This window comes from Schistocerca americana, chromosome X, assembly GCF_021461395.2.
Source record: "Schistocerca americana isolate TAMUIC-IGC-003095 chromosome X, iqSchAmer2.1, whole genome shotgun sequence".
Lineage (NCBI taxonomy): Eukaryota > Metazoa > Arthropoda > Insecta > Orthoptera > Acrididae > Schistocerca > Schistocerca americana.
In genome coordinates this window covers 259,297,738-259,323,424 of record NC_060130.1, presented here as the reverse complement: position 1 = coordinate 259,323,424, position 25,687 = coordinate 259,297,738, and the positions used below count along the sequence as shown (strand labels likewise).

Sequence of the window (25,687 nt, the reverse complement as noted above, 5' to 3'; positions counted from 1 at the left end):
AACTAAGTGGATGCAGACCATCATCCCTCAAAAGCTCCTAAACTAACCGATTAGTGACCCCATGTCATGTCCAACCACTCGAGTACTTGTCGTAGGTACTCCCTGGAAGCGATGGAGAACAGTTTCTTCTAATGCAGCATCCCGCGGTGTTCGAGATCTTTCAGCATCAGCATAAAATCCCACTAACGAGTCTGTTTCGCCAAGTCACCGGTGAATTGCTGTAAACGTTTGAGCGTGTGGGTGGTGTCTTGCTGGGTAACGTTCCTTATACAAGAGTCGAGCTTCATGCCCATTACCGTCGGCTAGTCTATAAACAAAAACCATATCTCGTTGTTCTTCAAACTAGTACTGTGCCGCCATACTTACTGTATGACTAAATCGCAGGTAACGTGGCTGTGCTCCGAAGCGAAGCTTACGTGTGGATGTCTCTGACGTGAGATGGAGACAAACAGCAAGACCTATTCGACACGTGTGCGTAAAAAATTGGGGCAGTTGCAGGGCGAGGGACGTTGGTATGTGTGAACCGACAACCATAGCTCTGCCCGTCAACCGACGAACGGTAACAGGGCAATCCCACGGCCAATCGGAGCACGCGGCGCCAAGTTTCAGTAGTTTAAAAATGGTGCATTGTCGACCTACACAACATTAGCAATTTTGGTTCCTACTGGCATCAGCTATCCAAGATTAAAATTTCGTAACACAGTTTTTCTCGACCCTGTATATCGACAAATTCTCTTCAGTGCATAGGTAATTATGAACAAAAGGTACCACTAACATTTACATCAAATAAGAAAATCGACTTCAATCAAAGATGGTAAAATGTAAGGACAGACTATATCTCTGACAGGAAAAGAAATTGTTACTATGACATTTGCCTGATTACGTTATAAATATGACAAATCAAAATGATGTCATTGTTCATAAATAGCGTTAAAGACCCGTAAACATAAGTAAATAGAAAAAACTTTTTATAGCCAAGATCGCATTAATTAATACTTATTATTGACCACTGTTCTTCAAAAAAGTTTTTGGTTATAACCCATGTACCAAGGCGCTACAGTCTGTAGCCGAGCGATCGCTACGGTCGCAGGTTCCAATCCTGCCTCGGGCATGGATGTGTGTGATGTCCTTAGGTTAGTTAGGTTTAATTAGTTCTAAGATCTAGGCGACTGATGACCTCAGAAGTTAGGTCGCATAGTGCTCAGAGCCATTTGAACCAGCCTCACTCCCAGCAGTCACTCGCGAGCAGGTCAGTCACATCATTCAAGTGACCTTTCTCCAACTGAGATGTAGCCATGACGTACAGAACATGCGATGTAAACGTAAAAATTTGTGCAAATGTGCGTTTTTACTAAATATCGTTCACTTATAGAACTACCAAGCCTGAGTGGAGTGCTACGTGTGTGTACATGTCCATTTGCTCAAGGTACTTTCGATATGGTTTTACTTTTGACAAACTTATGTATAATGCACTGTATATCTTCCACCATAATGGTGACATAGCATGAGTGATAAACTCATAATGGAACACGGTTTATAACCAATAAATTTTTTGAAGATCAGAATACGATATTTCCAACCGTCGAAACCGGTCGTCAATAATGAACATTAATTAATGCGATTTTGGTTACGAAAAGTTTTTTCAGGTTAAATGTAGATCACTCCTTCCATTTTCTTAATACGGGAAACTTCGATTAAGCAAACAGCGTGTATACAGACAGCGAATTTATTCATTCAGTGTTTGAGAATGAATGAGAGGACTTAACGACTTGCAACAAACTTTACACATGCATTCAAACCTTCACGAATTTCTTTTATCGCTTACAACTCCTAAAAAATGACGACAGGAAAAATATTTATCACTTACTACTTTTCCACTTTCCGTGCAGTAAAAGTACGGCATGAGGTACGACGTTATAATTTATTACTTTTTTAGTAATAACTGTACGCGATGCATTTTACAGACAGTATGCACATATACCACTGAATATAAGTTCAAAATTATATCATTGTATGACGCGAAGTTTAGGAGATATGAAGTCGTAAACAATGAGACACGTGAAAAACTGCCGTATCATGCATGACGTTTAAATTTATTAATTCTTTGCTACTGACTCAATTCACAATAAATTCCGCAGACAGTATCCACATATGCCGCTGCGGGTACCTACAATATTATATCGTTGGACGACACATAGTTCAGGAGACGTGACATCACACGATGTGAGATGCTTGAAAAACTACGGCATCGTGCATGACGTTTAAATTTGTTATTTCGTTGCAACACACTTTGTAGACAGTATCTACATACGTCGCTGAACGTACCTACAAAGTTATATCATTGTACGACACATAGTTCAGGAGATATGACGTCATAAACATTTAGCAGAAGGCCAAATGCTGCGTGGTATGGCCGTAAATAAATACCTGGTTAACGCCGAGTTTCTCCTCTTGTACACAACTTTATGACCATTGCCCACCCCAGGCCTCAGTGACGCCAGGTAACGTTCCGAGTGCCTGACACGATAAGGGAAGTATTTAAATGGAGCAGGAAAGAATGGAGAGTCATTCTACAATACGGGCCGTAAATGGGCAAATCAAATGACAATATACTTTGACGAAGGGCATATTGTTATGGCGCGGCGCCTGGGAACGAGCATCTCAGAAACGGCGTGTTATTGTGCTACTGTGGTAAGCAGGTATAGAAAGCGGTTGACAGACGAAGAAAGCTTTATGACCATTGCCCACCCCAGGCCTCAGTGACGCCAGGTAACGTTCCGAGTGCCTGACACGATAAAGGAAGTATTTAAATGGAGCAGGAAAGAATGGAGAGTCATTCTACAATACGGGCCGTAAATGGGCAAATCAAATGACAATATACTTTGACGAAGGGCATATTGTTATGGCATGGCGCTTGGGAACGAGCATCTCAGAAACGGCGTGTTATTGTCGTGCTACTGTGGTAAGCAGGTATAGAAAGCGGTTGACAGACGAAGAAAGTACGAATAGGCGATAAGGTGTTCGCCGTCCACACCATCATAGAACTTGGTGGTCGGAGGCTTGACCACTTCGCAAAGCAGCACAGGCGGCGATCTGTGGCAAACCTGACGGTCGAGTACAATACTGGTGGAACACAAGAACGAGTATTTCGGAGCACACAGTTCACTTTGCACCGTCGATCGTGGGGCTCCATAGAAGATGACCCGTAGGTGCTCCCATGTAGACCCAACGACAACGTCAATTGCGATTTCAGGTGGCACGGGATGCTCAAAATTCGATCACGGATCATGAAAAACGTGTAGCCGGCTCTAGTAGATTACGTTTCTTATTACATCAGGTTGCCGCTCGGCTAGCCGCGCGGTCTAAAGCGCTGCTTCCCGAACGGGAAGGTGTGCCGATCCCCACCACGAATCCGTCTGGCGGATTAGTGTCGAGGTCCGGTGTGCCGGCCAGCCTGTGGATCGTTCTTAAGGCTGTTTCCCATCTACCTCGGCGAATGCGGGCTGGCTTCCCTTATTCCACCTCAGTTACACTGTGTCCACGATTGCTGCGCGAACACTGTTTCCACGTACGCGCACATCATAAGTATTCTACCACGCAAACATTGGGGTTACACTCGTCTGGTATGAGACGTTCCCGGGAGTGGGGGTCCACTGGGGGTCGAACCGCACAATAACCCTGGGTTCGGTGTGGGGTGGCGGTGGGGTGAGTGGACTGCTGTGGCCTGTTGTGGGGTTGTGGACCACTGAGGGCTACGGCGGGTCGAAGCTTCTCCGTCGTTTCTAGGTCCGCGGTTTAATACACACATACATACACACATACATTAGATTGATACGTCGACATCCAGGCGTCCAGCTGTTCGAAACATGCCCCGCGCCACAGAACGAACACAGCAGCAGCTCAGCAGGGCGGTGGCAGTACTATTATGCTGTGGATATATTCATGTGGACTTCTATGGGACCTTTGGTAATAATCGAAGGCACTATGCCAGCTATGGACTAGGCCATTTGTTCCCAAACTTTCTGAGACCCTTACCCCTGAGTTAAATCAGACATTAGCTGGTACCCCGCCATCCTGCCCCTCTGTCGTCTGAAACTCAGTATCATCTCTCTGCTTGGAAAGAACCTCCGTTTGAGGTTTTGAGGGATACGTATAGTACCGCCACCTATCGGAGCTTCATGAAAACTATAGAGACTGAAGCGGGAATATTCCACGATGTCCCGCAACAAATTCTACATTTTTTCAACTAAATTACCCGAGAAAAAAAGTACTTCATTGCTTGTTGATTACCCCTCGTAATTCCATTTATAGAAGCTGCAGAACAGCATACAGAAAAGAAAATATTCAAAATAAATAAACGCTTTTAAAGGGCACTGTTGTTTATAATTTATTGAAGTCCTTATTTTATTTTATGTATTTTACGGTTTCCAATTCATAACGTTCATCATCCGGCGTTCATTCATCGTTATCATCGTACCGGGGCCGTTCGCACCTACAGGACTCCTCTATTTTGCTCTCTTTCTCTAACTCTACCACCACTCGACCTTTGTACCGATCTGTAGCAGGTCCTTCCGGAATCCATTCCTTTTTCTTAGGCTGCCCAGTGGCCTTCTTCCAACGATAACTAAAGTAAGCTCTTTTACAGACTGTGTGAGCGTTCATGTGACATCTCCACATATCACGCTCATTTGTCATCAGGCTTACGCTGGTTAGTCTGCTGTACATGTGATGTAATTCACGAGCGAACATGATCCACCAGATTTCCTGATGCACATCTTGCAGTGGACCGAAGCATTTACTTAGTATTTTCTATTCAAAAACAAGGAGATTGTGGAAGTTTTGTTTCCGGATACCTCCATTTAACGTAATTGATTGGATAAAGGTCTTAGACATCTGGAAATTAAACTTTCAGGAGAGACTATAATACTTTAGATTTTGTTTGAGTAAGTGTGGTAAGATAGATTCCTGGTTTGCATCCTCACTTTAATTTCTATCTGGCATGACTTCAGTGCTTATATTCTCTGATTAATTCGTAGACCTTGCTTCCAGTTGTCAGTGGCAGGAGTGGGCCTCTTACACCAGGATGATCTCTGTTACTGATGTGATAAACTGTCTTCGATTCATTCAAAGAAAGGCAAATCCTACTCTAAACAGACATCCATTTACACACGGAAATTATTTTTGCGTACATTACACTAATCGATTTTCCTGGTGGTGGTATTTTAGTGACATATGGTAAGATACCATTTATTAGAAACATTAAACAGTTTTACTAAAGTGCAGTTATTTTTATGTCCTTGTTATGACTAGCAGAGGTTGTTAAAAATTTTTATTAGTTAGAAGATATAGTCATTGTCGGGAGACCGAGCGAGATGGCGCAGTGGTTAGACACTGGACTCGCATTCGGGACGACGGTTCAATCCCACGTCCGGCCATCCTGATTTAGGTTTTCCGTGATTTCCCTAAATCGCTCCAGGCAAATGCCGGGATGGTTCCTTTGAAAGGGCACGGCTGACTTCCTTCCCCGTACTTCCCTAATCCAATGAGACCGATGACCTCGCTGTCTGGTCTCCTTCCCCAAACAACCCCAGCCTCATTGTCGGGAAACAACCAATATGGCTATGGACTGCAGATGAACGTAGATGGAAGAAAAATAAAAAGTCAGCGGCTTTGTTGAACACTGATAGCAGCGCAGAACCAAGATTTAATGTGTATCCTGAATGAAAGAGATAAAAAGTTCAGGAATGTACTGATGAGCAAAGAAAATATCCGCCTAAAGTTTCTGTAGATTTTCGCGAATACCTCTATGAGCGTAAATTCAATGGACATACTATTTCTGTTCAGTAGATCATTTAAAAATTCTATTGTCTCAAGTAGATTTTCTCTGTGCTAATGTCGCAAATCTTAAGAAGACGCAATTTCCGTGGAAGTAGCTCGTATCTACTAATCACATCTTAGGCGTTGAAGTTTGAAAGATTCAATATGAATTTGTAATAGAATGTCAGAGGTGGTTTCTGACGTGTGCTCGGAATGCTCAAGTGGTAGATGGTTGACTACAAAAGGCAAATATCCAATCCATTATTATTGGTTTTCCGCCTTGAGGTTACTGCTATTTAGTTATAGAGAATTACACCAGACGCGTTTCGCTTTTATTTATAAAGCATCTTCCGTGGTTATTGTGCAAATTGGATTCACGTACATTTTTGGTTGTTTTAGATTAAAGACAGCGTTTTGTATATAAGGTTGGAGTGCAAGTTAATTACGGTGTTTCTTTGCATATTCTCCAAGCCACTGAGTCTCCTCTTCCTTGTTAGCAGCGGTTGGCGTCGAAAGACTTCGTTCCACATATACACTTGGTAGTTTTTGCCATTCTGCAGTATTTCTCGCGCTGCAGTTGGGTTATTTTGACTTCACGTTTATAAACTGAACTGAAGTTGTATGTGGTTCTCTCTCTGCACAGTATTATAGTGTTTATGTCTGGTCGTTTGTTTTCGTGCAGGTTTGATAACAATTCAGCTCAGAGTTTTAATCGATATCCACATATAAATTCCGGAAGTCCTTATGCAGTACGTTCTGGAGACTATTATGGATCAATTATAGCGATTTTATGTCCTATTTGATTCGTATATGGAATGAGTGAAATACAATTTTCTGCATGCGTCGGTGTACACCCTGTTCTCACATTGGCTTAGCCTAATGGTTGCTAAGCGAGATATGTTCTGTAGGAAGCTGAAATGTTTCTCATTATTCCTCGAATATAACTTCTCTGAATTTATCCAACAGTCTTTCGTGAGAACTAGGTCAGCTGTTTTCTAAGAATTGCAATGTAAGTTCCTGTAGCTTGGGAGCTACACTTTCCAGTGGGTGTTAACTGCGCGATTATCAATTTCATTTATGTTTCTTGTCGTACCATTACAGTTGCAGCTCTGTTTCCCAGACTACTTCTATTTGCAATTCTTATCACTGATTTCATGCGTTTATTCAGTTTAATATCACAGTCAGGAAGTTTTATCACTGTTGAATAGTGAAACATTAATATTAAATTTGAAACATTTCGTTCTCACCGGCCGTAGTGGCCGAGCGGTTCTAGGCGCTTCAGTCTGGAACCGTGCGACCGCTACGGTCGCAGGTTCGAATCCTGCCTCGGGCATGGATGTGTGTGATGTCTTTAGGTGAGTTAGGTTTAAGTAGTTTCAAATTCTAGGGGACTGATGACCTCAGAAGTTAAGTCCCATAGTGCTCAGAGCCATTTGAACCATGTCGTTCTCGTTGGTAGATTGTTCAGTTCCACGTATCTTCCAATAAGAAAAGAGGGAGATGATTCCTTGTTCTGAAAGACATCAGATATGTGCGTTACAATAACACAACTTTCATGACTTAGTGAAATTATCAACTGGAATGAATTCGTATTGCTTGGAAACTACGCTCGTATCCTGGTCTGATCGTTCTGGTTAGGTCTCTGTGGTTTTTCCTAAGCAACTTCCTAGTTTGTTTCGCGAATGTTCCTTCACCCGAGGCAAATGGCAGTTTCTTCTGCCATCTTTGTGCTACTATAATAAATCTCTGCTGTAACAACCGCACCATCGACGGTCCATTAAATCCTAACGGAGAGACCAAACCTGAACAGAAGATACAAGACAAGCGAAGGAAAGTTTCCAGTGAGACAACTGAAATAAACTCGTGACCGTTAGAAGATGACGATATCTGAATCAGTAAGGTGCTGCAGAACTCTTGTCCACTGAATATTATCAGTTAAACGCTGTTTCTTTAAAATAACGTCTCGTTTTCGAACTGCTATAGCATGTCAGATACGTTGTAAAAGCGTAATAGCTACACTTCATCTGAAGTAGCGATCTCCTAATGGAAATGTATCTAAGGTTTACTTGATTGCTTCTCAGATTTTACTCGTTATCACTCGTGACCTTCAAACGCTGTGAAAGATAATGTACATCTCTGGTCTGCAGTTTTTCAGCAGTGGTGTTCGTAGACCAGTGACGAGTCGATGCAGAGCGTGAGATTCCAGTGCATGTGAATATCAATGTTCAATGAAAAACTGCAACTCTGAAAACGTAATTACGACTGGTACCTTTGGTTCTTATTGTTCGATACTCAGAGAAGCATCTGTGAGTGAGAGCAGCTCGGTCGGACGGACTTCTTTCCGTTTGTTCGGGAAAAGTGAGCGCCGAGTATTACGCAGCCACAGATTAGAATCTCATTTTACGACACGCACCGAGGGAATGTTTTCTTGCTTTCTCGCATCTCGCAAACGCCTTTCCTCCGTTGATGGTTGTTTGTCTCACGCTGCTTATTAGACCTGTACAAATGATGTCGCATTTCGAGGTCATTTTCAGCGCGAATGTGAAAAGCCTTACTTTCACAGAAAATGCATTTTTTGATGATTTTGATTGTACCATGATTGTGAAATTCATCAGGATACAATGGCACCTCAGCGTGTCACAGATATCTAAGCTCTTAGAAGTGACACACGCATCCGTTTCCTAGACTTGGTAGACATGGTAGCAGTTAACTGGAAATCCGTACTCTTCGAATACCTTACAACAGAGTCTGGTGTTGTATATCTCTATGGCATTACCTCTCCTCTACTTGCCAAGTATTAGTAATGTGAAGTTATTAGGCCTCGAGCTGGCTATCTATGTGCCGTGTACCATCGTAGTAGCTCGCGTTGGAGACTTTACAAGGATACCAATTAGATTTTTTTCATTTTTTTTTTTTTATTATACGTGAACGTGTCCACTCAGGCATCTCAAGATTGTGAATGTTGTATTACGGTTTATTTTTACAATTCAGAATATAAATTAGTTAAAGTCGCACCCTATTACGAAGTTACATAGGCTTAACAAACGACAGATTCCGAGAAGAAACCAGTTTTACATCCACAGTATCCTGAAAGGAGTAAGCAAGACGAAAATGGAACACAGGGTACAAAGAGGTTGCATGCTATAAAAATCTTACTGGCAACACAATAAGTAATGATAAAAGTACGTCAAGTTGAGAACTCAAATATCAGTGTTCCAAACCAGTTCGCTGCAGATCCCAAAAGTTGTTGAGGAAATCGACTTTGAAGCTTTCTAGGCGTCTTCAGTACCCTAAAACAAGGTCGTTCATTCATTGGGCCACATGGATCTTTAGTAGAATCCTCGCTTGCCATGTGGGTAGCCTGGGCTCGACTTCCAGCCATGATAAATTTTTAAATAAAGGTACTTGTTCCACGAACATTTTCATGATACGTAAGCTATACAAAGACGAAAAAAAATTAATTTTTAGACAATCTTTTATAAAAGATCGGTAATTCAGATTTCATATTTGCAGTGAAACACTGATAGTCATAATTAGTCTTAAATGATGATGATGAAGAATGAGAACTGGATTTTTGTATGCGATATTCAATAGGGAATAAAAAGCCTTGAATTCTTTCAAAAATGACAATTGGATATGTGATTCCTAGTTTATATTTGATGAATTTTGTATTGAGATGGCGTAGGTATTCAAATGAACGGAAGAAACAAAAAAAAAAAAAATGACTAAAATCAAATTTGAAATAGCCATACAGCGATTACCAATATCGAGGCCTACTGGTTTTTTCCCCCAGCTTTATGCATTTTAAGCTTCACGGAAATGCTCGTAGAACATACACCTTTCTTTAAAAATTTGCATTGGCTGGGAATAGAACACAGAACCCCCCCCCCCCCTCCCCCACAGGGCAGCGGAGTCGTCTACCACCACAGTACCACACCACCTCTCGAAATACATAAATTACTTCAGTGTATGAACGACGCTCGGAAAACTTCAAAGTCGATTATCTCGAGAATTTTTGATAGTTGTTTTGAACTGGTTTGGGATATTGTTACTTGGGGTCTGAGCTTCGAGTACCACAAATATGAAAAATTACAAAAATCTGATTCCAATGTTGTCTACTTGGTACTTACGTTGGGGGATCACAGCAAGAGACTAGTATGGAAATCAGAACGTCTTAGACTCACTGATTAAGGACTTTGGAAATTTATGAAACTGTTGAGTTTGGTATTTGCTTCAAAAGAAATGTGTTATGTAAAACACAGCAGCTTTTTTCCGAACCATAAATTTTAATTAATGCCTGACACGTTTTGTGAGGCATGCCATCTAAGAAAATCACTAAATAAAAAGAAGAATGTAGATGTACATATATCTACTGTTTCGTCACATCTGATTCTAATGATAAATACAATTTTTGTATATCTTTACAGATCTGAATATCTTATACCTTACGAAACGCCTGCATTGGCAGCAGTAACACTGATACTGAAGAAACATTAAAGTGAAGACAGCAGATAGAAATTATGAACGAGATACATCAGCGCTCTACCACTACGCTGTATTTCTTGTTGCCTCTGCGGTAAAGATTACATTGTTTCCTGATTAAGCGACACAAATTATTAGAGAAGATGCAATGGATACCCGTAGACCTTCCACTTCTCGTGGTAAATTTGAAGCAAATGAATGATACGAAGGCTATTTAGACAGGTCCGACAGGTCAAGAAATGGAAACGACACTGAAAATCGGATGAAGCTTTACACAATGTGTTGGGCAATGTCTCTAACACGCCTATCTACCACGTCACGTCGCTCTTTTCAGTTCTGAGTACACAGTGAATACTAAAAAATGCCTAGAACACCAGTGTCTCCCGCCAGGTAAAAATTGGAAGTGAGCGTATGGCAATGTTGGCCGGGAAGCCCCAGCTGGGGAAGTTCGGCCGCCAAGTGCAACTCTTATTTTAGTCGACACGACTTTGGGCGACTTGCGTGCTGGTGATGAGGATGAAATGATGATGAGGACAACACAACACCCAGTCTACGAGCGGAGAAAATCTCCAACCCGGCCGGGAATCGAACCCGACCCCGCTTGCTCAGGAGGCAAGCACGTTACCACCCAGCTAAGCAAGCGGACTACCGCCAGGTGTGGATGCCCGTTACGAGATATAGCCTGATTTTATGCAACCCCATATAACGCCCCTGTCATGCATTTCCTTCTTCATGACAGTTCTTGGCCTCACACTGCAGGGACAACGAGCGTGCCCCTGCAGCGTTTTCGTGCGAAGTGTTTGATCGACCACAAAACAGCCCCGACTTGGTTCCGTCTGACCTTCATCTCTGCTCACATGAACCGCTAGCTGTGAAGATAACTTTCTGGCACCGACAGCGAACCGCAGACCAGCGTAGAGAAATAGTGGAAAGCACGGGCGCCTACCTTCTATGACAAGGGTATTGGAAAGTTGGTAAAACGCTTCCACAGATGTTTGCGTAGGAGCGGCGACTATGAAGAGAAGTAGCTGGAAGATATAGCAAACTGTTGCAAATGAAATATTTTTATTTTCACTGTAGCTTCCATTTCGAGACCGATCGGACCTTACTTTTCGAAAAGCCCTTGTTTATTGAAGATTCTCTTCACAGAATAATAATTCCTGATTAGAAATGAACTCTCCACTACGGGGTATGAAAGAAAGTAATCCGATAGATAATGAACACAAACTCAGCTTCACCATATGTAAAGCCAACCTTTGGCTCAAGAGAAATTCGTGGAAGGGGAACTCCAGTCACTTATGTGTGGAGGTCACTACTGAGGTAACACACCTTCGGCACCTCATCTTTGAGAATAGTGTGGGACTGGACCAAAGTGTAGCTTTATCAGTTCGTGTAGTGTGTATCCCTTGTTGATAAGGGAATATTCGACTCAGAAAACTGGATGAGTGAGTGTTCACGTTTACTTAGGTACCTGCAGCTGTGTCCACTCAAGTGCAGAGCTCCCTCTTCTCACGTTATCCTGTCACACAAACATACACAGCCAAAGAAATACTCTTTATCAGGTTAAGTATCAGTTAACATCTGACAACTGGCGAGAAATGGGAACAGTTTCTTCTCTTTAACGTTATTTTCTTGTTCGTAAACAAATAAGCGTCTTTAAGTCCTTACAGTGACTTCGTCGAGACATACGGAATATCTGCTCACATTGATAAACATAGAGAAGCGAATCATCGACAGTATATTTTTTTTGCGTGCTATCATATTCGTAAAATGTTTTAGGTGAGCCGCAGAAATCTAAAATTGGTATGACCAAATGGAGGTTGAAGCCCTTCTTTCCCGAGTGAGGAGCTCATAATCTTAACCAGTTTACCACCTTCGTTAGTTTGTGTTTGTCACATTTTCAGTGTGACACATAGAACATAAATTTTCAACTTCCTGCCAGGTAAAAGAATTCCACGTTCCGTACAATATTTCGACAGCTGCCCTAAACATCTTCACTATGTTCTGTGGTGTTGAGTTCGTTAATAAACTACAGCCAGCCTATGCAGCGGAGCTCAGCGGTCACAGTTCGTAAAGAAGACGAGAACAGCCATCCAATACCGTGCAAAGAATAGACGCAATAACCCTGCTGAACACCCAGTAGCCTCCGGTTCTTAGGTTATTATTATTGTTTCTCGTCGAGACATAATTGAGTCATTATAAAAACTTTTCTTAGGAGATCGGGAACTGAGATAAAATGTATGCATTTTACCGAATGTATCCTCTTCATGTAGTTGATCCTCATTAGCCTACTGCTACCGCCGAGTGTCCTGGAGACATACTGTTTCCATTTTTCATCTGTTTGAGGTCGCTTTAAACACAGTGTTAGGCTCGTAGAGTCTCACTTAACGAAAATTCACATCCACGTATTGTAAAGCCACTATCTTTGTCAATACTCTTTCGACCACAGGCAATCGCTCGTTACGTATAGTTATACACTGAAGAGCCAAAGAAACTGGTACACCTGCTTAATATCGTATAGAGGCCCCGTGAGCGCACAGAAGTGCCGCAACAGTAACTGGTCTAACAATTGCGCTAGACACTAGCTATCTTATATAGGGCTTACCGACCGAAGCGCCGTATTCTGCCTGTGTACGTATCTCTGTATCTGAATACGCATGCCTATACCACTTTCTTTGTCGCTTCGGTGTATAATCACGTTATAATGGTATGTAAAACTAAACTTACCTCTCGGAGCAGTTCACTAGGGCGGGCTATGTGTCGCGAATTGTGCAAAACACAATCTGTCTAGGATACACTGGTCTGTCTATTCACGCACACTGAGCAATCATTTCACTCGATTAATATCTGAAGTAGTGCCGAAGGAAACTGACACCATGAATCCTGCAGGGCTGTCCATAAATGCGTAAGAGTACGACGGGGTGGAAATCTCTTCTGAACAGCACGTTGCAAGGCGCAATATCCTGCTGGAATTGCCCAAGTCCGTCGGAATGTACAATGGACATGAATGGATGCAGGTGATCAGACAGAATGCTTACGTACGTGTTATCTGTCAGAGACGTATCAGGGGTCCCATATCACTCCAACTACACACGCTACACCATTACAGAGCCTCCACCAGCTTGAACAATACCCTGCTGACATGCTATGGATTCATGAGATTGTGCCCATACCCGTGCACGTCCATCCGCTCGATACAATTTGAAAAGAGATTCGTCTGACCGGCCAGGCAGTCGGCCGGAGTGGCCGTGCGGTTCTAGGCGCTTCAGTTTGGAACCGTGTAACCGCTACGGTCGCAGGTTCGAATTTTGCCTCGGGCATGGCTGTGTGTGATGTCCTTAGGTTAGCTAGGTTCAAGTAGTTCTAAGTCTAGGGGACTGATGACCTCAGATGTTAAGTCCCATAGTGCTCAGAGCCATTTGAACCAGCCAGGCAACATGTTTCCAGTCACCACAGCCCAATGTCGGTGCTAACGGGCCCAGGCGACTCGTAAGGCTTTGCGTCGTGCAGTCACCAAGGGCACACGTGTGGGCTTTTCGGCTTCTAAAGCTCATATCGATGATGTTTCGTTGAATGGTTCGCACGCTAACCCTTCTTGATGGTCTAGCAGTGAAATTTGCACCAATTTGCGGAAGGATTGCACTTCTGTCACGTTGAACGACTCTCTTCAGTCGTTATTGGTCCCGTTCTTGCAGGATCTTTTTCCAGCCGCAGCGATGTCGGAGATTTGATGTTTTACCGGATTCCTGCTATTCAAGGTACACTCATGAAATGTTCGTACGGGAAAATCCCCACTTCATCGCTACCTCGGAGGTGCTGTTTCCTATCGCTCGTGCACCGATTGTAACACCACGTTCAAACACACTTAAATCTTGATAACTTGCCATTGTAGCTGCAGTAACTGGTCTAACAACTGCGCTAGACACTAGCTATCTTATATAGGGCTTACCGACCGAAGCGCCGTATTCTGCCTGTGTACGTACCTCTGTATCTGAATACGCATGCCTATATCAGTTTCTTTGTCGCTTTCGGTGTGTAATCACGTTATAATGGTATGTAAAACTAAACTTACCTCTCGGAGCAGTTCACTAGGGCAGGCTATGTGTCGCGAATTGTGCAAAACACAATCTGTCTAGGATACACTGGTCTGTCTATTCACGCACACTGAGCAATCATTTCAAGCTTTAACTGTCCACGCGTTGCCATGTTATGGCAAGAAGGGTTTTAAGTCTTGGAAGTTGCTCACCGAATTCATGAACACTTAAGCGACAGTATTCGAGCATTAAACTGCTATCGTGAGACAATAAACATTGTAAGATCTGCCTCATAGTGATCCTCCGAAGTCGACAACACCATCCGATGGCTGCTATCTACGTTACGCGGAGGTACCCCAGGGAGACCACCACAGCAATGCGCGCTGTCTATTTAGGAGGCAACTGTGAGGCTGTATCGACCCAGACAATACGCAACCCTTTCCATACGAACAATTTAACCTGTGGGTGTCCATTACGAACAACATTACAAGCCTGCCGAGACTGTCGTGCGCGAAGTAGGCGGGCGTGGGAAGACCTGGTATTGAAACAGGTTCAAAATGGCTCTGAGCACTATGGGACTCAACTGCTGAGGTTATTAGTCCCCTAGAACTTAGAACTAGTTAAAAAACAGGATCATTGACGTCGGGTCCACTTTACCGACGAGACAGGATGTGTCTGTCGTGTGACCATCGTCGTAGAAGAGTGCGCAGAGAGCCAGGCACAAATGAATGTGTTAGGCATTTAGTCTCCCGGGTCAAGCTGGGAGCTACATCAGTCATATTTTGGGCCAGTATCATGTACGGATGTCAGGCAACTCCCATCGCTATCGAAGGTAGTTCGAGAGTTGTGCTATACCTGGAAAAGGTCCTACAACTTATTGTCCAGTTCAAAAGCCCCCCTTTCAGCGATGAGTCGGTCTTTCAAGACGAAAACGCATGAACACATCGCGAACACCTCATGAACGTCCATCTCAAGAAGCCAGGGATGAAACGAATGCAGTGCCCTGCGGTATGTGTTCACAAGAGCCAGACTCAGCATGCTTGAGACCAACTGGCGACTGCAGTGTGTTGTCGCAGAGATCGTCCTCACAGAGTGCATGATCCCAGGAGACCCGCGGTCGAACAGTGGGATAATCTTCAATAGCAACGTCTCTTCTTGACACCATCCAAAGGTGTATCCAAGCACGTTATCCTGCACAGTGATTGTCAATACGGTACTGAATGTTAAGTAGAAGGAGATTTTGAATTTACAGGTATGCAAACGTGCCCTTTCGAACAGACTGCTTTTATTTTGTTTACGCTTTATTTTTATTTCACAGTAAAGTTATTACACTGCTTTGCAGAACGGAAGGGCGAGATAGATAAAGTAACATAACACATTAATTAAACGCTAGAAATGAATGAAAGTAGTGCACAGAAAGCTGGGCGTCACATGGCGTGAGGTCAGCGTGACTATAGCGCCAAAAGGGGCTGGCCCCACAAAATCAAGTAGTAGAAGGAACGGGAAAGGACAGTACGTGTCAATCAAAGAGTTACGTTGCGCCGTGGCACTGTTCTTCATTACAATAAGGCCCTGATACAACATCTAAATGTCTTCACACAGGAAAGAATGATCGGGGGACTAGAAGGAAGACATAGTGAGCCGAGTTTATCCCAGGAGTTTGGTATTGGTCACAGCACTGTTTCACGTACATGGAGAGTGTTACAAACAACAGGTACTGCTGCCCGGAATAGAGGAGGTGGTCGACCATTGTTAATTACTACAGTACGCTGTGGAACAGTCAAGAAGGGGCCTCGTCAAACGGCGGATGCAATTGCAACTACATTTAACAGGACTGCAAGACTTGCAGTCTCACACTCCACAGCGGCACGGCGACTAAATCGCGGTGGTATCTTTGCCGACGACTAACTCGTCGTGTTCTGTTGACACCAGCACATCGGCGGCACCGTTTAAGTGGTGCCAAGAAGTTAGGGACTGGACCAGCGAGAGGTGGAATCACCTGTTCTTCTCTGATGAAAGTAGTTTCAGTCTGAGTAGTGATTCTGGACGTACCCTAATACGGTGCGAACATGTAATGCATCTAGGAGCATTGTCGAACATGATCGTCTTGGTGGTGTAAGTGTTACGGTGCAGGGATGAATAATGTTGCATTGGCGTATTGACCTCAAAACCTCAAAATCTTTGAACACGGTACACTCATCAACCAAAGTTTCTTTGACACTGTACTGCTTCCCGATGTGTGTCTTTCCAGGGATGTTTTCGGCCCTGACTTTATTTTTATGGATGACAATGCGTGACCGCTTCGAACAGCGCTGGTGGAAGAGCTCTTAGAACGAGAGGATATTCGGCGAGTGCAGTGGTCTGCCCGTTCCCCCGACCTAAATCCAATTGAGCACTTGTAGAATGCGGTGGGGAGGCGTATTACAGCACTTCCACACACCCTAAAGGTCACCCATCAGTTGTCAGCGACGCTTGTAGAGGAATACAACGCCCTGCCACAAGAACTCCTTAGGATCCTTGTGGCCAATGTGGTAGTACGTTTCAGAGCACGCATTGCTCTCCGTGATGCTCACACACCCTATCTTGAAGCATGTACCGCCTATTGTAATGTTCAGAGGGCCATCATAAACTGCAGTGAATTCAGAGTAATTATTATCTTTGAATAAAAGTACCTTTAGATTTCGTTTCATTGGAAATTTCTTTCAGTTACCTTCTGTATTATACTGTGGCAGATATTTCTGTGTATCGTCCAAGTTTTATCGACCTTCGTGTCTTTTTAGTGACACATTTTGCGTGAGTTATTTTCGTCCTTAATTTTTGAGCACCAGCGTATTTTTTGGTTCCATAAGACTTAGCCTTTCATTCTTTGCTCTCCTAAAATCTATGCCCATGCACGTTTGCAGACCTGCAAGTTGGACAAAACTTTAGTGAGCAGTTTATTACGCCTCGTTGTTTGTTGTTATTGTCTACAATCAGAATTTTTATAACTGTCCAATAGCATAACCAGTTACGACGTAGAGCGCATAACCATTGCTGAAGCTAATGTACAGATGAATTTATATACATGTATATTAAATAAACGGCAGCAAAACGACCTGATGAAATTAACGTTATGGAAGCCAAACAAAGTTCAACTCCAGATCTTTTTCGTATGTTAATGTTCAGCAAACTATTAGAGACTATACGTTTCTTATTTTGACAAGAACGAAGTGATCTTCTGAGTGGAGCTGTCACGGAGTTTGGCAGCCGATTTTTAGACGATAAGAGATTCCTATAGATTGCCTGGGCCAGTATTCGAAACACAATTCGTAGGAATAGAATTACAACGAGTTGTTCCCTGAGCTTCCTTTCTAGTCAAAATCGCAGCATTTCATTAAGAACAGCAGCCAATTTGTACGCTAAAAAATTGTCAGTGGTCAACGAGTTTGTATGCACTGGCGATGGACATACGTATTGAGGTGGCTCCACAGCCATCCCGCTGCGCTTCGCTTCACTGCCCCCGGCACAAATCTGATGTTTGTGAACGCGCAGCTGGTTCAGTTAGTAACTGCGCCCTGTCTAAGATGGAGCGAGGCAAAATAGTACGTTCAGCGTTTATTGTGCTGTGCCATCATGTAAAAACAACAAGAAATAGTTGCCAACAACGAATAATCCAAATATTAAAATGTGGGAGAACGTTTGATGCGAAAAATCTTTTCACTTAAATGACTGCAGGCAGTAACGGACATTTCGATAGTATTTATCGAATGTTATTCAAAGATTCAAATATCGCGTCACTCTAGCGGAACCAGCAAAAATAAAGAAGGGCACAAATAACAGGATCGCTTACGAAGAGAAATTCGCAATAAACTTGGACTTTTTACAGTAGAGATTCATCCGCAAGCTAGGTATGTCTGTTGAAAGTTATCGAGCAAAGTATAGTAACTATCGACAGTGATGTTTGTACGGTTCGCACTCATGCAATGAACGTAAATGTCTTATGGCGTTACTAGCTGGTGTATCCCAAAGGGTGTGTCCAGCTGCCTATCGGTAAGAAAAACACTTTTTCCACGCACATTGGGCTCTTTCCTCGCGGATATGTGAGAGTGGCGTTGTATGCGTATTTGTAGAGCGTAGATGAGTTTGATGGATGCGTGTATAGGGTGGTGCTATGTTTGTGTTATATGATGACGAGAGAAGGGAGAGGATGAAAGCCGGTGCTGGCACATAGCCTACGCCTCTCGAATAGCACCAAGAAGGCGCCGAACGTAACGTCCCCATACGATGGATGGATCACTATCAGTAGTGTCATATGCCCTCACTTCATGAGCAGAGGTGTTTGGAATTTAATCCAGAACATTGGCGCAAAAACTGCTGATCATTAAGTTTACGCCACCGCCTCTCTTTCCCTTGCCAGTCAATTGAAAATTTACTTCATCACCAAGACTCGAAACCGCTTACCTCCGCGTCTACCGCCACCGCACACTGGTGCATTCGCGAGCTCGGTAACGGAGGCGGGTAATGATGCTGTGGCAGCCTTTGTAAAGGCAATTTTTGCTCGTGAAGTCACCTTGCAACAGAGCGCGTCAACGATCCCTGAAAAGCCGTCTAAATGCACAGCTCACGAACGAACCACACACTTTGATGAAATGATAGTGGATCGAGTTTACCAGTTTACGGCGCAGCTCAGTTTGGTGGACTATACCGTCAACAACACCAACGCCTCACGACTCGTAACCATTTAGGAAGGCTGCTCGTTCTGTGAGGACGCACCTTTAGATCGCAAGGTTCCGGAAGGGCGAGATGGACTGCCATACGTTTTCAGAACTTCTCCGTAAGTACTACGCTCGAACTGTTTTCGATGATTCTTTAAGTAAAAAGTTAGATATTTGAAAGTCTCGTCGTAGACGAAGATATCAGAAAACGATCACATTCTCAGCCGGACAAGAAAGTGGGACGGATTCGTCAGCAGGTTTACTGAAGGCATCGTCCTGGAAATTTACAGGTCTGGTTTACGTAAAGCACGAAAATCTAGAATCAGACAGGCCAGTAGAAGATTTGAACACGGCTCCTCTCTCGAAAAAGATAGGAAAGAAGATTGAGTTTTGACGCACCGTCGTTGACGCTGTAATTGGAGTCAGCCCGAGAGTATATTAGGAAAGGCTGAGGAAGGAAATAGGACATGTTCTTTTCAAAGGAATCGTCTCGTCGATAGGTTTAACTGATTTAGAAAAACAACTTAAAGCTTTGATCTGGATGACAGAACAGGGTCTTAAGAACCTGTAGTCACGAATGCGACTACTGTATTTGAACTACTGCACCACCTCGTTCGGTTATTGTCTCGAATCCAGTGCCTCACCTGCATTGCCGTATTGTTCGGTGTCGACACGAAGAAACTTGTTAAGCCAGACCATCATCGTAATGATTCTCACACCCCTGCCGTATGGGTTTAATAATTGTCCTGCAGCACAAAGCCATTGATAGTAGGAAAGACATTAGCCTTGAAGGTAGATTGTGTCTTCCTAGATTTCAGAAAGGCATGCGACATTGTATCACATGATTGAGTACGAAGAAGTTATGGTCATATGGAGCAGCGTCACACATATACGACTGGGTCGACGAATATTTGACTACAAAAACCCAGTACGTTATAATGGACGGTGAAAGTTCCTCAGAAATGAAAGTAACATTGAGTGTGCCCAAGGAAGCGTAATAGGACGTCTGATGTTTTCAGTATAAGTAAACGATTTATCAGACAGATTTAACAGCACTTTAAGATTGTTCGCTGACAGTTCTGCAGTATAAAAAAAAAAATATCATCGTTGGACGACCGTAAGGAATCCTAGAAAAACTTGCACAACATTTTCACTTAGACTAATGAATGGCACCTCCCTTTAAATGAGATAAGCGTAAAATACTGTCTATAACAATGAAAAAGAACCCAATAGTATCAGATTAACAATTAGTGGTGAGCATCTTGAACATTCACATCATTATACCAAGAAGTGATAGTAAATAGGACGATCTCGCAATATCAGTATTATGGAAAGCAAATGGAAGGCTTAAATCTAATGGAAATGTTCCGGGAAAGTGCTCCGGGAAAGTGCAATACACATGTAAAGGAAGTCGCATCCGAAATGACAGTGAAGTCAATTCTAGAGACTGTTCCAGTGTTTTGGAGTGTTTATCAAGTAGGCATGACAACAGATATCGAACAAATTCAGACACATGCTACTAGGATCGTGACAAGTCTGTATAGACCATAAGAAAATGTGACATAAATGCTCGGGGAACTGAAAAGGGAACCCCTGGATGAAAGATGACATAGTTCTCCCGAAATCTTGTAGAGTAAATTTAGAGAACCTGTTTTCAAATATGACTGTACAACCATTATGCTACCACTGTCGTATATATAGCGTAGGCATCATAAGTATAAGATACTACATTAGGCTACGTACAGATGTATATACATGGTGGTCAGGAACAGCCTGAAAAGCTTGTAAGAGTGTTGCAGGGTAGGCTACGCTGAGAAATAACTGCTAAGAGAAAAATTCGATACGTTGTCCCGTTTCCGAATTAATTAGCATTCGTGTTAGCCCATCAGGCGTTTGCACGCGCAAATTCTAGCGGCTCGCCCGAGACGGCGTCGCGGAACGTGTTCTTCATTTGGTTTCCTAAAACCGAACTAGAGAGAGATACAAAAATTGGACATGGGACAATAATAAGGCTCGAACCCAAGCCAAAGGTTGAGCAGTCTCGTGAGAACAGCTGACACTAATTGTATGCGGCGGGCTGCTGGTATTTGCGCTCGCAACGTCCTGATTGGTTAAATTAAATGCTAATCAACTCGGAAACGGAGCAACGTATCGAATTTTTTTTCTGAACAGTTGTTTCTCAGGATAACCTACCCTGCAACACCTTTACATGTCTCTTTCTCCCACTTTGGACGAAAATGAAACAGGAAAGAAAATCGATTATATTGGTACGGTGTACCCTAGCCATACACTGCACAGTGGCTTGCAGAGTATATATGTAGATGTAGATGTAGATGCGGAAGGGCTGCACGTGGTCAGTAATAATGTGAACGTAACCTAAAGCTTCCAAGGTGTCTTCTTTAAGAACCACAATACTATTACCGCTAGCGTATGTAAATTACGTCGAGTGTGCATTCTCTTGGAAGACGGGGTATCATACCACTACTATCGAGCGAGGTGACCAATCAATTAGCAAACTGGAAGGAGCAATGATCAAATTGTCACCTGATCATTTAAGTCAATATTTTTCTCTGTTTCCCTAACATACTTCGGCTGAATGACGAGATTGTTCCGTTGGAAAGTCAATAGCTGATTTCTTGGCCCATCCTTCTGTAACGAAAAATGGAAGATTAGGCAAAGACGGAGATGGAAACTGAATGTGACCTTTTCAAAGGTACCTTCGTAGTGATTATCTTCAACGATTTAATGAAATAATAAAATGTTTAACTCTTAATGGATGGTCGGAGATTGGAATCCCATTCCTCTCGTATGCGAGTATAGCGGCTTAACCACTGCGCTAGCTCGCTCGGTATCTTTGTATTCCGTCATTTATGACCTCGTTGTCAACGGCATCTTAAACTTCCATCCTGCGTTTCCATTGTCCCATGGGAAAACCACGAAGTTTCCGTGCCCAACCAACTCCGGCAATAGATTCGATGTTGGCTCAACACAGTCGCAGGGTGCAGTTGAGCCAACAAGTATACAAATAGGGATATGTCACTGTGTGCTCCAGGACAATTTTGGCGTGAAACTTATGAGTGCAAGAACTTGGCATATTAGACTAGTTGAATACTATTCAGTTATCTTCCATGTGAATGATCTCGTGTGACCTGACCACACAATTGAAAAAAAGAAGGCTTAAAAAGAAACAGTGCAAGAGGAGCTAGCAAAAATGTTATCCAGTGCGGAACAACGACAATAGAAAATGCTGTGAAGAATAGTGATCAGTATAAAAGTGAGAAACAATGTCAGCTTACCGCCAAGGCTAAGCACGCCGCAGACACGAGCAACACGAAGGCCGAAAAACTGCACCACTGCGCCATCTGGGAACAATCAGTTAATAAGTAATTAAAATTAACTATTCTAGAGACTACTATTACAGAAAAAAATGTTGAAGTTCTCAGCTATAGTCCTTAGCATGAATCGGAAAGTAATTTCTAATCTGATACATTACACTGTAAGTACACATACTTATAAAATACAGAGACAAAATTATGTGGAAACTCTGGCTGTTTTAAATTCTTATCTAATTATGTCAACTTAGACCATGAAGTACAACAGAAATTGCGTTTTACCCATTGTTGTAACGGAGCTCTGCAGCGAGGAAAGAACCTACAGTAGCTCGTTACAGAGGGCCAAAACATCCACTGCATTCTGCAAACTGATATGACACAAAGGAAAGGATAACTAATGAAAACATCCACCGGTCGCAAATGCATGTATTCCTGCAGTTAACTCAACCATTTTTCAAATGCACATTGGTGCCTTGGTTTCTACTGCGATATACGCAGCTGCTGTGATGCAAAAGTCAGAAACTACATTTTGTAAAGTATCTGATGCACATGGTGATTATAATTAAACTTTCGCTACTTGAGACAGTGTAGACGGGAAACTATTCACTCTGTTGGTACCAAACTTTATAGTAATGATATTCAGACTGTACTCTCCGGGTTTGCATTGTTAGGCGCCGGTGTTGGTACAGCGACGTAGGAAGGAAACAAAAGCATCAGTGTGCGTTATAGTTGCAGACGTCAACGCGTGTTTGGACAAACTGAGCACGGCTTTACCTGCAAAGCTGTTTTATCGAAACAACAATAATAGTGGTGCTGCTCTTAGTGAGTATCGGCGCATTAAGGGAATACGTAGAGGTACTTTTCGTGCACAGTAGTTAAAGAATACGATTCGTAATTTTGAATTAACGGGCGATATCAGGATTGTTCCTGAGAGAGGCCAACGGCCAATTGCGCCACTAATTGTTGAAGAAGTTAACTGTTGCCATGGCTAAGACAGCTGGACGGCATGTGCAATCTTAAAGCAGAGCACGAGCTGTGTCGTGGCAGATAAACATTCCTTGGTGCACCGTTCGAAAAGGGCTGCGAGCAGTTGTGAAATAGTGTCTCTAGTGAGGTTCCAGGCTCTCGTGGATGTAGATGGTCGTCATATTGAGCAACGTTTGTAACCTGGAACGTAAACTTGGTCGCACTTAACAAACGTTACCCCTATACAATACGACTTAAAAACGTATTATCTTCTGCATTCGTTACGAAAATGATAAGTGATAGCTGCAATACTTATTATAGTGTTCAAAGTAATTGCTACCATAGACGTCAACACCCACAAGTGCTCCCGAGCCCGTTAGTTCCAACATTTTTTTTCTCTGTGCAACAGCACCATACGCAGTAAACTCTCGTTATGTTATGTCCATTATATCTCCGTGATTTTTGCTTGGAACAGAGTTTCGATAAAGTAACGGGCGTTTCTGTATATCGTCAGTCAAAGTGCTCTAACGAATTCGTAACCAAAAAGTTGTTAGAAAAATCCGAACAAGAAGGTGATTCATGTGAAAACCTCATACACATATCCATTAACTACCACAAATATAATCGGATTCCCGTTCATGGCTGTACACTTCCTATTCGCTTGACACGGCACTAACGAAGAACGCTCTGGTTCAAGCCACCGAGAAAGAAGTTTAAAGACGTTTGCTACCACTGCTATGAGACACACGTAGCAACCCTTACTACAGATTTCTACACACATGAAGCACTTGTAACTAAAATTGTCCATAAACTGCCTGCTAGGAGATTTGATTAAAAATTTTCATTATAAAAGAAATTAGAATAATAAATCTTTTGATGAACACGATTTGAAGCTTGGAGACAAAATATTACTGCAAATAATCCATCTGAGCAAGATCAGAGCAAAGAAACAGGACCAGACATTAAAATTCCTGTTCTTGTATACTCTTTTGAATACGTATCCAAATATGCATCACTACTCTGTATCGCCGTTTTAAAAATCAGTCCCGAAGATTGATTTGGAACCAATAGATAGTGAGAAGCATCTCAACTTGGGCACCGAATATCTGAACACGCATTCTAAAGGTCGCACACGCAGCTTCTAGCACGCACAGTCACGAAGGAAGTCTGCATTCCGCGGCACAACCGTCCAATGCTCCTCGGGTGCGCAGTCTAGCAGAAAATACCTCTGAAGCTGTCCTGGCTGCGGGCTGCGGGTTGCTCGACTGGACGCCGCTCCTCTGAGGATGCGCCTTGCCGTGGGGATGAGGAGAGAGCTATCTCACTCGCGTTTATATACGGAGTCCGCGCGCTCTCACGGAAACTCGGAGGTGGTTGGCGTAACTGCAAACGTTGCCCCACACAAGGTCGAGGGAGGGAGGTCACACTCGTTTCGCGACCCTCCCCCTCCCGCGTTTCCTCGGACTCGCTGGACACCGACCAAATTGGAGCGGCGGCGGCTACGTCGGGCGTCACGGAACAATCCCGTTGACACTCGCCCGTGTAAAGCGGGTTGCATTATCCCAGTTCTGTGCTGTTGGCAGAACTGATATACTCGACTTTTAATGGCAAGCGGTTAACATGATAACATTCTCTTACACTTTATGTGCGACTGTTGGGATACGACTACTGCTTTGTGTTTAAGTCTTTTGAGATATGGATTTTAACGTGAACTGTTCGCATTAATACTCTGCGTCGTCTTTGTTAACGAATTACTTTCTCCTACACAACTGCTCAGTCGCTGAGCAGTTGAGTCAGCCAATAAGTCTTTTGAGATATGGATTTTAACGTGAACTGTTCGCATTAATACTCTGCGTCGTCTTTGTTAACGAATTACTCTCTCTTACACAACTGCTCAGTCGCTGAGCGGAAACTTCAGCGTAGAGCCAATAACCTGTCTATAACCTTCCAAACTAAAATCAGTGAGCAGATTTCATCCCTGAAGTGCAATTCTGGAACTTCTCAAAAACGAATCATTAATAAAGATAGCTGCGACCATTCACTTATGAAGTGTTACTTCACTTTAATTAATTAGTTTTAGAACCTTTTCAGGTTCAGCTTCAGGTGAGGCATGCAGAAGTTCGCGTATTTATACCGGGGTGCTGAATGACTCATTCGTTTTCTAAGTTCTATATTTTCCAAAGTACTGCATGTACTCATATGACTGATTCATAGACAGAACAGTAAACTCACCGAGTTTTCATTGCCGGCCGGAGTGGCCGAGCGGTTTTAGGCTCTTCAGTCTGGAACCGTGCGACCGCTACAGTCGCAGGTTCGAATCCTGCCTCGGGCATGGATGTGTGTGATGTCCTTAGGTTTGTTA

At 43.1% G+C, this 25,687-nt stretch overlaps 1 protein-coding gene across 1 annotated transcript in view; it reads right to left on the bottom strand.

Moving 5' to 3' along the window:
* The window catches only part of LOC124556533 (U-scoloptoxin(01)-Cw1a-like), a 34,637-nt gene extending 9,952 nt beyond the window's left edge, over positions 1 to 24,685 (bottom strand). The window contains exons 1-2 of the mRNA XM_047130487.1: positions 24,552 to 24,685; positions 22,324 to 22,389 (exon numbers count right to left, since the gene is read on the bottom strand). Of these exons, the coding sequence (XP_046986443.1) occupies positions 22,324 to 22,389 (66 nt within the window). The 5' untranslated portion in view covers positions 24,552 to 24,685. The remainder of the gene's footprint in view (positions 1 to 22,323; positions 22,390 to 24,551) is intronic.
* Positions 24,686 to 25,687: the final 1,002 nt, after the last annotated feature.